The sequence below is a fragment of the Solea solea genome, chromosome 2, assembly GCF_958295425.1.
Source record: "Solea solea chromosome 2, fSolSol10.1, whole genome shotgun sequence".
Taxonomy (NCBI): domain Eukaryota; kingdom Metazoa; phylum Chordata; class Actinopteri; order Pleuronectiformes; family Soleidae; genus Solea; species Solea solea.
The window spans coordinates 16,178,646-16,193,751 of record NC_081135.1 but is presented as its reverse complement, the minus strand read 5'-3'; the positions used below and the strand labels follow the sequence as shown (position 1 = coordinate 16,193,751).

The 15,106-nt window shown below is 41.4% G+C and overlaps 1 protein-coding gene across 5 annotated transcripts in view; it reads right to left on the bottom strand.

Moving 5' to 3' along the window:
• mcf2la (mcf.2 cell line derived transforming sequence-like a) overlaps nucleotides 1–15,106 on the bottom strand; it is a 54,691-nt gene that overhangs the window by 25,901 nt on the left and 13,684 nt on the right. For 4 of the 5 annotated variants that reach the window (XM_058621197.1, XM_058621227.1, XM_058621214.1 and 1 more), the window contains exons 2-4: nucleotides 7,579–7,662; nucleotides 3,770–3,884; nucleotides 1,885–1,975 (exon numbers count right to left, since the gene is read on the bottom strand). In XM_058621197.1, the coding sequence (XP_058477180.1) occupies nucleotides 1,885–1,975; nucleotides 3,770–3,884; nucleotides 7,579–7,662 (290 nt within the window). Of the gene's footprint in view, nucleotides 1–1,884; nucleotides 1,976–2,681; nucleotides 2,979–3,769; nucleotides 3,885–7,578; nucleotides 7,663–15,106 lie in introns of those variants that run through there. The other variant, XM_058621222.1, reaches the window with a different exon arrangement.

The window sequence follows — 15,106 nt, the reverse complement described above, 5'->3', positions numbered from 1 at the left end:
AGTTCAGTGATCCTTAAACCAGTCTAATGTAAATCCTCAGCTTTTCTACTGCTCTGCCTCTCTCGGTTCTCATTCTTCTACATGATCTATCATCTTTATTAATTATTATTTTATTATATTTAGTCCCAACAGGTCAAGGGCTGGGGTGCCCCTGAGCAAGGTGCCCAGTCCCCATTGCTTCCCATGGTTGCAATTGATTGACCCCAGCCATGGGGGAGGCCATATCCAGTGTACTCAGAGTGCTAGGGGGTTGTCAGGAAGGGTATCTGGCATAAAAATAAGCAAAAAAAACACAACTGCCAAACCAAATATGCAAATCATCCGCTGTGGCAACCCCGAGAGAGGGAGAAGCCAGAAAAAAAGAAAGAATGAAGGGCGGGAATTTAAAATTTGTTTAATATTTTACAATTCAACACATTTTGGTGTCATTTCTTTTATTGTGTCTGTCTAACACACACAGCAAAGGCTACAATTTCATAGTTATATGCAATGCCTGCATCTTTGGCCTCACCTAACTCAGCATCACGTGCATGCCACATTGCCTTGCATATCCTCTGATTATTGGTACAACTGTCATTAGGCATGCACAAGCAGCTCGTTTAGCAACACTGAAGTCACCAAGTCCTTTTAAACTACTCGTTGAAGAGTTTTTTAAATAACAGACAGATAGATGTTCTTTGAACGCTCCTTTCATACTATAATTTGATGCTTGTGTTGGCTCAACTCATGTGCACATGACACATCAAAGCGACACTACAGCACGGGTACAAGGGTACAAAATCAACGGTTTGCTACGTATCACGGTTTCAGTTTTATTTTGAATACATAGCTTTACAGCTTTATTAGGCACATCATTGTATTTCATTGTATTTTTTAACAACAAGAGGGAAGAGATTGCAACTCTTTGCCTAATCTTAAAAGAATAGGTTTTCTTTTCATTAAAAAAGAGACTAACCTGTCTACCTCTCTTCCTTATGCTGTCAACAGTCACACTGGGGTGATGTCTCTCGTTTGTGTTGTGTTTGTGAAAGTGTTGCCGTTAGCGTAAACAACACTTACTAATGCAAGGCTTAAGGCCCATTTATACTCATTTATACATCCGTCTGTCTGTTCCAAACGTTATCTCCGTCACTGCCCTACATGCGTCTTTTTCATTGGTGTGGACATTTTTTTACACATGTGCCCCGAACCTCGACACAGTCCACACCCCGTCTGCAGGTAAAGGTCCTGTCCTCAGTTGAAATGCCAGCCTAACCTGGGGATTTACCATTTTAAACCACACTGTATTAATGGCTTCTCACTCTCTAGGGGTTGCCACAGTGGATGATGCGCATATTTGATTTGACAGAGATTTTATACCAGATACACTTCCTAACACAACCCTCTGGGCTTGGGTCCGGCACAAGCAGTACAGTGGATGTGCCCCCTGTGGCTGGGGTCAGTTTAGAGCAGTGTTTCCTAATCCTGGTCACCAGGGGCCACTGCCCTGCATGTGTTAGATGCTGCCCTGCTACAACGCACCTGATGCAAATGGTCAGCTCAGGAACATTGATAAAGAGTGTCCAATAAACTATGAGCTGTGGGGATTGTGTATCTTACAGCCCTTGACCTGGTGGGGACTCAAACTGACAACTCTCCAGTTACAAGCGAAGCTACCTTTTCACTTCCCCAATAAGAAAAAATCAGACATTTTTATTGATTGATATAGATATTATTTTCAAATAAAACAAGCCCTAGCAGACACACACACACACATGCACACACACACACACACACACCACGTAGACTACAGACAGCAGCATGTACACCCACATTTAAATTAGCATTAACAGACATAAAGTCAACAAAATAGCTATTTTTACGTATCAGATGTACTTCTCTTACTGCGATTCGGAGCAGGGTAGCCCTGACAGAGGCCCATCGGTCCAGTCGTCTGTCGATGACCAGGATAAAACCCACTCTTGATGCTGCAACACTGCAGAGGAGAGAGACACACTGTTATCACCAGGGAAACCAGTCTCTCTCTCTTTCTCTCTCTCTCTCTTACTCTCCCTCTACATATGTGTGTGAGTGTGTGTGAATGTGGTGTAGTCATCATTTGTCATCACTGATGATAATGAGAGACCCTTGAGATTACCATGGCAACCTTGGCTCTGTGTTTGTGTGTGTGTTGTATGTGAGCATGTCAAAATCCTGTCATTCATTCCACAGGCAGTGCCATATGTAGCAGCAGCTTCATTAAGCTAATGTGTGTGTGTGTGTGTGTGCGTGTGAGAGAGAGAGAAAGAGAGAGAGAGAGAGAGAGAGAATGCAGCAATGCCATGAAATGGCATGCACCCTGTCACCTAAACACACGAGTAAAAAGGATGAAGACTGATGCACAACACACACACACAGCTCCTTTTTAAGACTCACATTGATTCATTTGGACAGCCTAACCAAAGCGTTATTCCTAACCTTTACCACAACCAGTTCCTGCCTAACTCTAACCACCTCAATTCACATCTTAGCCCTAAATGTAACCAGTTCTTCAGCAAAGAGTTTCTTCCTCATTAGGACCAGGTTTTGGTCTCCACGGTCCTGACAAGGTCAGTGTTTATGCTAGAGAAGGTCCTGAAACATGAGCAAGATAACAGCTGTTGATGTGGTCCACCTAAGACAGTTTTCATCATCACACTCACATAGAAGCAAATGGACACACTGCGCTACCCAGTGGATGCTGTGGCGGCAAATCCTCGTTCCGAAGGAAAAAAATATTCAAGCACATAAAATGGCTGAATTGGAAATCTGTGCTTTTCCAGGACAAAATGGGATAAAAACAAATTTCAATATTCCATTGTAATCATCCAAAAATAATCCAATCTTCCTTTATTCCCATGATGTCAGTCCTCCGGTCCTGTATCCACAATCATCTGTTTGCAGCTTGCAGATGGAGAGGGTAGAGCGTTCCCATCCTTGAAGAGCAGCTCCCTCCCCCTTGTCTTTCTCTCTCTCTGATTCTCCACCACCAGCTTCTCACACAGCCAATTAAGGCCAAGCTCTGCATCTTGCTGATCCCTCCACAACCAATCAGAGCTCAGAGTGCAGCTGCCTGGCAGCCGGGTGAAAATTGCTTGTGGGGCGTAAGGAGGGGGGATTCAGAGGGAGGGATGGAGGGAGGTCGGGTTGGTATTGGAGAGAGGGATGATGTGAAAGGTGATGAGGCACAGAAAAATACATACAAAGACGGACTGACAAACAGTTGCATATGTACAGTTTCTCTTACCTTTAAAAAAAACCAAAAACATGTCCGGTGACAGTATGTGAGCACCACAGGAGTGCAGCATTAAAGGTAAAGGAGAGGGAGGAGAGGAGGGAGGGATATCTCTCAGGACAATGGTCTTCATGGTATTTCTTTTTGATAAATATTAAAAATAAAAGAATATTCTGTCCTGATTATAGAGCCTCTGGAAAAAATCTATAATAATCCATCCATTTTCTACCACTTTATCCTCCACAGGGGGTCGCAGGGGGAACTGTGCCAATGTCAGCTGACATAGGACGTTATGCGGGGTCACACCCTGCACAGTTTGCCAGTCCATCACAGGGATAAATAATAATCTCAATACATAATTTCCTTCACCTTATCTTTCTCTTTGTCGTTTCTGGGGCTTTCCCTGTGGATTCACATTGGTACTGTGCTGACACCTGCTGGATCCACATGGTATTGCTTTTTACTTTCACATTGTTTACATTCTGATGTCATAGAAGTTCCACGTGTAACGCTAACCTGGGGATGCTGGTGAGGTAGGTAAGGACATTGTGGAGCTCCTCCTCCTCCAGCTCGCTGAACCCTGGGAATTCTGGGAAGACAATGACGGGGCAGCCATTCAGTCCACGCCCACCTGGAGAGGTAAATTAGGAAGGGTGACAAGGTCAATATGACATCCAGGTTGTGATTTCCTTATTTTATATAACAGCAGAATACAAAAATGCATTGGTCATGCACCGTGGGTCTGAGAGGACTGCAATTTCATCTGTGCTGTATGTTGTACATATAGTACATTTGACTAATAAAACTACTTGACTACTTGACTTGACTACTACCTATGTGACTTATATTAAAGTATATTTGTAGCTGTAATATTACTTACTTATTTATACGCACACGCACACGCACACACTTGGCCCACTCTCTTTAACAGTATGGATCGAGTTGCAAAACAGCTTATAACATTGATAAATTATTCACATGCCGTGACTGGGTGGCCATTTTCGTCATGGTAACCCAACTCGGGTCCCCAACTGTGTGTGTGTGCACTTCTCTGTGCATTAGTTTGTTTCATTGAGCTTTGTGTGCATTTCTATGTGAAATGTGGTTTATGTGTGTGTAGGTGTGTGTGTGTGTGTGCGTGTGTGTGTGTGTGTGTGTGTGTGTGTGTGTGTGTGTGTCCTATCCGTGACAACCTGTCATCAGTAACAGAGGAAACAGAAACTTGGCTAATCCTGACTGTGAGTGGCAGAGTTCTCTTTTTTATTGCTCTACGCCTTCGCGTTTACACATACTAATGAACTAGATCATCATTTCACCTTTAAAAAGCATTATGTTTCTGCTGAGAGAACACAAAGACCCTCTTTGTGTAACTCAGGACGGGGATCAGTATAAAGGAACAAAAAAGGAAGCACATACATTAATTCATATAACTCAGAGTTGTTGAGGACAAATGAGCTAATCAAACATTTAGTTTGACATTTAGTCAAATAAGAAATTGATGAAATATGATGAAAATACAAGAGGCCAAGAATCTAGAATCTGGATGACAATTTGATGTTTGCATGTACTTTAAGTTTCTGCTGTTGTAGTTTGACAAATCAGAGGGAAATGCAAAGAACAGAGATCTCACGATTTCAGCAGATTAATTTTGAGAGGAAAGAGGTCAAATTAATTTAAAAAAACTTAAACTGAGATACAGGGTCCATACACCTTTTCCAAGGTCAAGGTCAAAGCACCTTTCAACCGCTTAAAAGGTAAAATGTCTCACTTTTCTATCATCTTACTGCAGTCCTAAATTACATATTTATGACACAAATATGTAGGTACTCAAAATAATGATTTCAAATTCTTAGTCATTTTAAAAGAGATGACATTAGATTTATAATAGTCACAGTCACAAAAGCTAGCAAGGTCCAGGTAGAGCAGTTTTGAGATTTAAACTCTCCAAATTATTTTAGTATCTATCCAATAGTTATTTGTTGCAAAGGAAACACAAAAAGAAAACTACAGTGGCCTTGAAGGTCAAAACACAACATTTCAGAAAACACATCGACATTACAGAAAACACAACATTACAGAAAAAAACAACATTTCAGAAAACACGACATTAAAGAAAACACAACAACATTACAGAAAACACAGCGACATTTCAGAAAACACAACATTACAGAAAACACAACAACATTACAGAAAACACAAAAACATTACAGAAAACACAACAATATTACTGAAAACACAACAACCTTTCAGAAAACACAACAACATAACAGAAAACACAACAACATTAATGAAAACACAACATAACAGAAAATACAACAACATTTCAGAAAACACAACAAAATTTGAGAAAACACAACATTACAGAAAACACAAAAACATAACAGAAAACACAACAACATAACAGAAAACACAACAACATTTCAGAAAACACAACAACATAACAGAAAACACAACAACATAACATAAAACACAACAACATTTCAGAAAACACAACAACATAACAGAAAACACAACAACATAACAGAAAACACAGCAACATTTCAGAAAACACAACATTATAGAAAACACAGCAATATTACTGAAAATACAGCAACATTACTGAAAACACAACATTTCAGAAAACACAGCAACATTTCAGAAAGCACAACAACATTACAGAAAACACAACAATATTACTGAAAACACAGCAACATTACTGAAAACACAGCAACATTTCAGAAAGCACAACAACATTACAGAAAACACAGCAACATTTCAGAAAGCACAACAACATTTCAGAAAAAACACCAACATTACAGAAAACACAACAACATTTCAGAAAACACAACGACGTTACAGAAAACACAACATTTCAGAAAACACAGCAACATTTCAGAAAACACAACGACATTACAGAAAGCACAACAACATTACAGAAAACACAACAACCTTTCAGAAAGCACAACAACATTTCAGAAAAAACAACAACATTTCAGAAAACACAACATTTCAGAAAACACAACGACATTACAGAAAACACATGTTTGTGAAATGTTGTGTTTTAACCTTTGGGACACCGTAGGAAACAAAGTCAATGCATTTCAAGCATTTTTCAAATCTTGAAAACACAACATTAAATTCTAGCATTTTCAAGATTTACAAGCACCTGTATGTGTCACTCTGGCAGTTTGCCCCGCCCCCTCCTCCGCCGGCCTGCCGGTCCTGATTACACACACCTGCTGACAATTTGGCCAAAAACGCTCTGTTTCCTTGTTTCTGTGCCAGTGTGTTTTCGTCCATGCCTGATCACCAGAGCTCCTCGTCACAGCCACAGATTCCACAAGTTTTCGATCCTCTTAGTGAGCGACGCTTCCTTTTGTAAGTTTTCTTATCATAGCTTTTCAGCTGATACCTTAGTTAAGATTTATAGCCCCTTTTGTTTTCCTCCTTGGGGGAGATTTCTGTTTGTAAATTTTCACAGCCTTTTTAGGAACTCCAATCACTAGGATTGTGACTTACCTGTTATTAGTTAGATTGATTAGATCCAATCATTTAGATTGCGTTTTGTTTTTGACCTTGTTCTTAGTTAGTTAAAGATCGCCAATCAATAGGATTGTGCTTTTGAGTTAGTTTTCGTTTTGAAGTGCTTAGAGCTTTGTTTTCCTCTGTTTGGAGAAATTTGAGTTTTAGGTGATAACCATAGTCTGACTCCTCTTCGGAGTGATTTTTTGTTTCTCGTCCCTAGTTCCGCAACGTTTCTTTTGAAGAGCGTTGCGTTCTCCATTTGCTATAGTTTTTCATAGCCTCGTTTTTGTTTTCCCTCAGTAAAGAGGATCTGTCTTGTGTTTTGTTAACGAGTGCCAATAAAGACCATTAAAAGGCCTCTGCATCTGAGTCCTCTCTGAACCATCTTGTCAGTATGAACCCTGGAGATAAAGGTCAAACTAAAGTCATAAAATGGATGATGTATTTGTGCAATTCATTCTATATTGAATTGCGCAAATAACCAATTTTCTTAGTCCTGAAATAAACCACTTAAGTTCTTCTGAATGTGTTTTTGCACCAACATCATAATTCTCCAGTTTAATCTACATAATGCTGTCTATTTGGAAACAAACCAGCATCCCTCTGAGGTCACTAATTCACCCCGAGCCTCACCACTTTAGGTAAGTATTTAACTGGCTATTACAAAGATTTTCCTTTTAATAAAGTGACACAGTGACAAATAAGTCAACAGTGTTTTTGCAGTTAATAAGTTTCAACTGAAATTATGGCGGATGTATATTTAACCTGGCCAACTGGTGCACAGCCATAGAGTGAAGGAGAGAGTGAGAGACAAAACCAACCTGGCAGAACGGCAAACTGTTTCTGGAGTTCAGAGCCGATTTCTGCTGCAAAAAGGGGGCCATCCTCCCTCTGCACAATGCCATCTGGAGAGAGACAGATTAAAGCCAGATTTGTTAATGTCAGTCTCAATACATACAGGAGGAACTTGTTTTATATAAAGAGCAGCCGATAGCACTTGTGAACCCAAAGCTGAGGGGACAAGATGTTTTTTTTGTGATTCAGAGGCTTAGTTTATGTCTTCAGCTGATCCAGCTGATTCATCTCATTCAAAAAAAAAGACTGTACAATTGCTGACTTGCTCTTGTATCAGTCACTCCCTTTGTAAAACTTTGTAAAAAACAGAGTGAAAACTTTTTCAAGCACATACATGACCAACACTAAACTCTTAATTGTTATCTGGATCAGCCTCACATTTTCACCTGTCACCATAAATATGATCTTTTTCATATGCATATAACTTTGCAGTATGTTGGAAAAAAGCCCAATGTTTACAATCAACAAACAACACACATGGAGAAGGTCAGAGGGAGCTGCATTGTGCCTTTGTAGATCTGGAAAAAGCCTATGACAGGGTGCCGAGAGAGGAACTATGGTACTGTATGAGGAAGTCTGGAGTGGCAGAGAAGTATGTTAGACTGGTGCAGGACATGTATGCCAACTGTGAGACAGCGGTGAGGTGTGCTGTAGGTGTGACAGAGAAGTTCAAGGTGGAGGTGGGACTACATCAGGGTTCGGCTCTGAGTCCCTTCTTGTTTGCGGTGGTGATGGACAGACTGACAGATGAGGTTAGACAGGAATCTCCATGGACTATGATGTTTGCAGATGACATTGTGATCTGTGGTGAGAGCAGAGACTAGGTGGAGGAAAAGCTTGAGAGGTGGAGATATGCTCTAGAAAGGAGAGGAATGAAGGTTAGTCGCAGCAAGACAGAATATATGTGTGTGAATGAGAGGAACCCAAGTGGAACCATGAGGCTACAGGGAGTGGAGATAAAGAAGGTGGAGGATTTTAAGTATTTAGGGTCAACAGTCCAGAGCAGTGGAGATTGTGGAAAAGAGGGGAAGAAACATGTTCAAGCTGGTTGGAATGGGTGTAGAAAAGTGTCAGGGGTAATGTGTGATAAAAGAGTATCAGCCAGAATGAAAGGAAAGATATACAAGACAGTGGTGAGACCAGCGATGCTATATGGTCTAGAGCAGTGGTCACCAACGTGGTGCCCGCGGGCACTTGGTAGCCCGCGAGCAGCCAGCGAGGTGCCCGTGGGCTCATTTCACTTCACCTCACTTGCATGTATCCAAATGATCACTGAGTAAAATGTCCTGATATTATTTATAAAAACTGTGATAATCATTAGGAGTAAGCACTGGATTTAATGTGTATGCAATTAAATGCATAATATTCATCATTTCAATGGTAAATTGCATAAAATCTTAATATGGTTGCCCTCCATATTATTCTCTACCCTTCAGGTAGCTCTCGGTCTCAAAAAGGTTGGTGACCCCTGGTCTAGAGACAGTGGCACTGAGGAAAAGACAGGAAGCAGAGCTGGAGGTAGCAGAGATGAAGATGTTGAGGTTCTCTTTGGGAGTGACGAAGATGGATAGGATCAGGAATGAGTCAATCAGAGGAACAGCACATCTTAGATGTTTTGGAGGTAAGGTCAGAGAGGCCAGAATGAGATGGTTTGGTCATGTACAGAGGAGGGATAGTGAGTATATTGGTAGAAGGATGCTGGGGTTGGAACTGCCAGGCAGGAGGTCCAGAGGAAGACCAAAGAGAAGGTTTATGGATGTAGTGAAAGAGGACATGAAGTTAGTTGGTGTGAGAGAGGGGGATACAGAGAACAGGGTGAGATGGAGGAGGTTGATTCGCTGTGGTGACCCCTAAAGGGAGCAGCCGAAAGGAAAAGAAGAAGAAGAACAACAACAAACAACACACATGGGCAACATAAGGCCCTGGGGCCAGATTCGGCCTGCAGAACAGTTTTATCCGGCCCACTATGTCCTCACTGCTTACCTTAAGTGCCATCACTGTACAAGAGGCTGCAGGTCCTAAGGGAACGTGCAACTGAAGCTGTAGCTGCATTATGTGTGTGTATTTGTCCTTTTAGAACATTTTCTTTTCTAATGCTTATTGTTTCAGCTTTATTTAAAGGCGACATAGACCGGAAGCTCCAATTAACGTTGCGTTTGTGTGTGTATCTGCATCATTGCCGCGTTTATGAAACCCTAAAGTTTCAGAACAACAGTTCAGCCACTGCTGAGAAAATAGGGTTTTATTGTTTTCCTGGGCTCTGCGAAGTGGATCGGCACTTCCTTAATCTGATGTCTTCATCAGAAATCCTCACCACTCCTCTCACCACCGTAGCGCCTCCTGGTGCGGGCACTAGTCCAGGCACATCCGGTTGCGTACATTCAACCGCAGAAGAAGAAGAAGAACTACTCTCGTTGTAGCTGCTGAGATGCAGAGCATCCACCCTCTGGCACAGAGGGGGAGCTGTGTATCTGAGAGCTGGCCTATCTATTACGTCACTTCCAGGTACCTGGCCAATCACAGGACAGTGGGAAAGCTCTCGTTGGCTGGCCAATCACAACACAGTCCACATTCTGGGGGTGTGATTTTGGTCTGAAACAGCGCGGCTGACGAGAGCGTCAGTGAGGAGATATTTTGATCGGCTCGTTTGCAGTGAATAGTAGGTTTATAACCATGAAAACAAGTTAATATATGTAAGTAGACCTCCATAACTAACATATATGTATGATACAAGCATTCAATGTCGCCTTTAATTATACATATGTCGGTAGTTTCTTCATTATAGTTTTTATCATTTTGTATGGCAAATGTTGCACCGGCAGGATTGCATCTAATTTCATAGTACGATGAGCGTGTGTGTGTGTGCATTTAGACAAAGGCTGGTGTGAGCCAAGAGTGGGGAGGATTTCCAAGTGGGATGGCAGGTCTGGCAGTGAAAGGCTTCAATTACCATCTCATTGCAAACCAAAACAAACTGGTCACATTTCAGAAAGGGGCATTCCTATGGGCTGAAATATGTGCCACCAGAAACTGAATTTTAATCATTTATATTTAAATGTAAATGAATAGTTGCATTAAAAAACTGAATTGGAATCACATGATTAGAATTCGTATTGTTTAATTGTAATCATTGCATTGGAAAAATTATATATATTTTCATATTCAGTTCTCAAAATTCAATTTCAATTTATTGTGACAGACATCCGGGTGCGAGTAAAGGAAGAGCAATCGAGCACAGATACACAGGTCTCCTCTTCGGCCATTCAGCACCTACGTTTCTGAGCATAAAACATAGTGGTCATTTGTTGTATTATAAGAACTGGATAGAGCACCGTCCCCTCTACCTTGAAGACAATTTTGTCATGGTGGCAATCGTGGTACTGCAACAAAAAATACTCATGGGGCCCAAAAAGCAATTTTCCCATTGACCACAATAGTAAAAGAGACAAAGAAAAGTGTCCACAGGACACCTCTAGACATGGACATAGGCTTTTATAGATCTTTATATTCTATATTTTTAATTCATGGAGTTTCATATTTGTAAACCTTCCTAAAGACCATAAAAAGCCCAGAAAAATCCTATTTCCCAGAGTGACTTCACAGGTGTGTACGAGCACAGCAAAGCGCGGTCATGTGGCATCTTGTGAACGGTGCTACTGTCAGGGAACCGTACGATGTGAAAACTTCATGAGAAATGTGTATAAATGAAGGCAATGAGGGGGTTTTCGTTTCTTTTTTTTTTTATTACGACAAAGCAGGGTTTAGTTATTTATTCGTTGCTCATAAGCATTTATTTTCAAACTTATTATTGATGTATTAACAAGCTGCTGTGTGGATTCATTGAGGAGAGGAGACGGTTTAAGTAACGTTTCCACTAGCATAGTACCTGCAATGATTGCTCAGACTGCCGGCCACTGACTGGCCAGAGTGCCGTCGCAGAAAGAGGGCGGGAGAGCGCAGGTTTTTTACTTTCAGTAATTATAACAATAAGTTAACTTTATTTGTAAACCACCTATACAAAAACAGTTACAAATTTGAACTTTGAAATTTAAACCAAAATTCAAAGCATAACAATGAGACCAAAAATCACATTAAATGGAATAGTTTTTTTTAGTCATCATAAAAATAATTAATGTTTTCATTATTTTCTTGGACAATAATATATAAGATCCCAGAGTTCTGTGACAGCAAAATTGTGTATTTTACAACATGGTTGCCATGGTCAATTAAATAAACCATTAAATTGATAATTTTAACCTTAAATTACGTCATTATACTTTTCAGCAAACTGTATTCACTATCATTGGTTTTGCCATTTATTTACAAATACTCTGGGCCTCACAACCTGAAAATAAACCCAGACGACAGAAAGTTTTTTGGCATATGTACTGAGTGAGCAACTCTATAGGAATGAACGGAGCCAAAGGGGTGGTGCTCTATCCAGTTATATCCATGGTGGAAACAAATGACCACTAGGTTACGTGCTCAAAAAACGTTGGTGCTGATTGGCCGAAGAGGAGACCTGTGTATGTGCTTAATTGATCTTCCTTTACTAGTACCCGGATGTCTGTCACAGTAATTTGAAATTGAATTGTGAGAACTGAATGTGAAAATATAGAGAATTTTTCCAATGCAATGATTAAAATTAAACAATACAAATTAAAATTTAGCAATTCAAATTCAAATATAAATGATTCAAATACAGTTTCTGGTGGCACATATTTCAGCCCATACATTCCACCCAAAAAAATCTTACAACAGAGTAATGTTAAGTAGTTTGTGTGAGTGGGTTAAAATTTTGTTCATTTTTATTGGATAATACTAAACGTTATCCTCTCCGGGAACCATCACCTTATCGTGGTGGAGAGGTTTGAGTGTCCCTGTGATTCTGAGAGCTGTGTTGTCTGGAGCCTAGTGCTCCTGGTAGTGTCTCCCAAGGCAAATTGGTCTCAGGGGAGGGGCCTGACAAAGAATGGTTCAAAGACCCCATGGAACAACGACAGAGGAAGAGAGTGACCCTGCCCGGAGGAAGCCCGGGGCCCCCGCCTGGAGCCAGGCCCAGACGGAGGGCCCGTGAGCGAACGCCTGGTGGACGGGGCTACCACGGGGCCTGGCCGGGCACAGCCCGAACAAGTCTCGTGGCCTCTTCATCGTCCTCCTGTGGACCCACCACCTGCAGGGAGACCGACTGGGGTCGGTTGTGCTGCCATATGGGTGGCAGTGAAGGTCGTGGGTCTCAACGTACTGGACCTGGGCGGCAGAAGCTGGCTCTGGGGACGTGGAACATCACCTCGCTGTGGGGGAAAGAGCCGGAGCTTGTGCGGGAGATGGAGCCCTACCAGTTAGATCTGGTGGGGCTTACCTCCACGCACAGCCTTGGCTCTGGAACCACATTCCTGGATAGGGGTTGGAAGTTTTTCTTCTCCGGAGTTGCCCAGGGTGTAAGGCGCCGGTCGGATGTGGGGATACTCACGAGCCCCCGGCTGAGCGCCGCTGTGTTGGAGTTTACCCCGGTGGACGAGAGGGTCGCCTCCCTGCACCTTAGGGTTGCGGGGGGAAAAGCCCTGACTGCTGTTTGTGCCTATGCACCGAACAGCAGCTTGGAGTATCCGGCCTTCTTGGAGGCCCTAGATGGAGTCCTGCAAGGGGCTCCGTCGGGGGACTCCATAGTTCTGCTGCGAGATTTCAACACACACGTGAGGAACGATGAGGAACGATGAGGAAACCGTCGTTGCCTAGGCGTGATTGGGAGGAATGGCCTACCTGATCTAAATCAGAGTGGTCGTTTGTTGTTGGATTTCTGTGCAAGTCATGGACTATCCATAACAAACACCATGTTCGAACATAAGAACTCTCATAAGTGTACTTGGTACCAGAGTGTCCTTGGCCGAAGGTCGATGATCGATTTTGTGATTGTTTCATCGGATCTGAGGCCACATGTTCTGGTGAAGAGAGGGGCAGAGCTGTCAACTGATCACCATCTGGTGGTGAGTTGGGTCAGAGGATGGGGGTGGACTCTGGATAGACCTGGTAAACCCAAACGTGTAGTGCGGAACTGGGAACATCCGGAGGATTCCCCTGTCCAATAGGCCTTCAACTCTCACCTTCGGTGGAGCTTTTCCTGTATTCCTGTGGAGGCTGGGGACATTGAACCTGAATGGGCAGTGTTCAAAGACTCTATTGTGAAAGCTGTAGTGGAGAGCTGTGGCTCCAGGGCTTTAGGTGCTTTGATCTGATTGTTTAAATAAAGTTTGTGGGTTGATAATATATGTGCTTTTAATTATTTTTTACAATGCAATATTGCCTTTGCTAGACTGAGTAGTTTTATATATCGAAAACGTACCGTTACCGTGGCCCAAAAACCTTGATGCATACCAAACTGTGGAAAAACTGTAATACCCATCCATCCATCTACCGCTTTATCCTCCACCAGAGGATATACAGGGTGTATATGTGGTACATTTATATATATGTACATGTACATATATATATACATATGCATATGCATATACATATATATATATATATATATATATATATATATATATATATATATATATATATATACATATACATATATATAAATGTACCACTCCACATTCAATAAATTCAAAATGTATACAATTTACAAGAAACTTTATGTCAAAGCAGGTGAACTTGTACAATTTGCTGGGCAGTGACTCATACCACATGATACAGACTCGTCTCATGAGTAGTCTACACTTGGTACTGAGACAGTAAGATGGTCTGCAGTTGTCTACAGGATGTTTTTAGGAAGAGGAGGCACTCACAGAGGCACCTGTGGTCAGGCAGGAGGTTTTTACAACACAGACTGGCACAAACACACAGCTGCACATATGGATGATAATAATGCCAGTAAGTCAGTGGGCATGGCTCCAGATATCATAGGATTACATTAGGATGTCAGAGTGGTGACTCAGGAACAGTGTTGGGAATGTTACTTTAAAAAAGTAATTAGTCGTTACTCACTACTTGTTCCAAAAAGTAACTGAGTTAGTAACTGAATTACTCTATAATAAAAGTAACTCGTTACCAGGGAAAGTAACTATTTGGGATATGATCGGTCAAAGAGGATTTTAACACGTTCATTGACTGGCCAACAAATCGCTAACAGATTTTGGGACAAAAGCCTGTTCAGTTGTGCACACATTATAAAAATCTTACATAGCTGATTTTTATATGCAGTCAAGTCTTTGTTTTTATTATTATTATTGTTATGAAAGTACAAAAAATGTATTTGATCCATTATTTATAGTCCTCCAGAGTTGAATTAAGACATGAAGAACAAGTTGGGGTTGTATACTTATATAATATAATGCAGTGATTGCCCACCTTTTAAAGATGACAAACTATTGTGACCCAAATCACAATATCTACAGTACCATGCATAAATGTATAGTAACTAATGCACAGCCATATCTGTAACACCTGATGTTATTTTGAAGTCAATCACATAAATCTTTTTATGGGAGA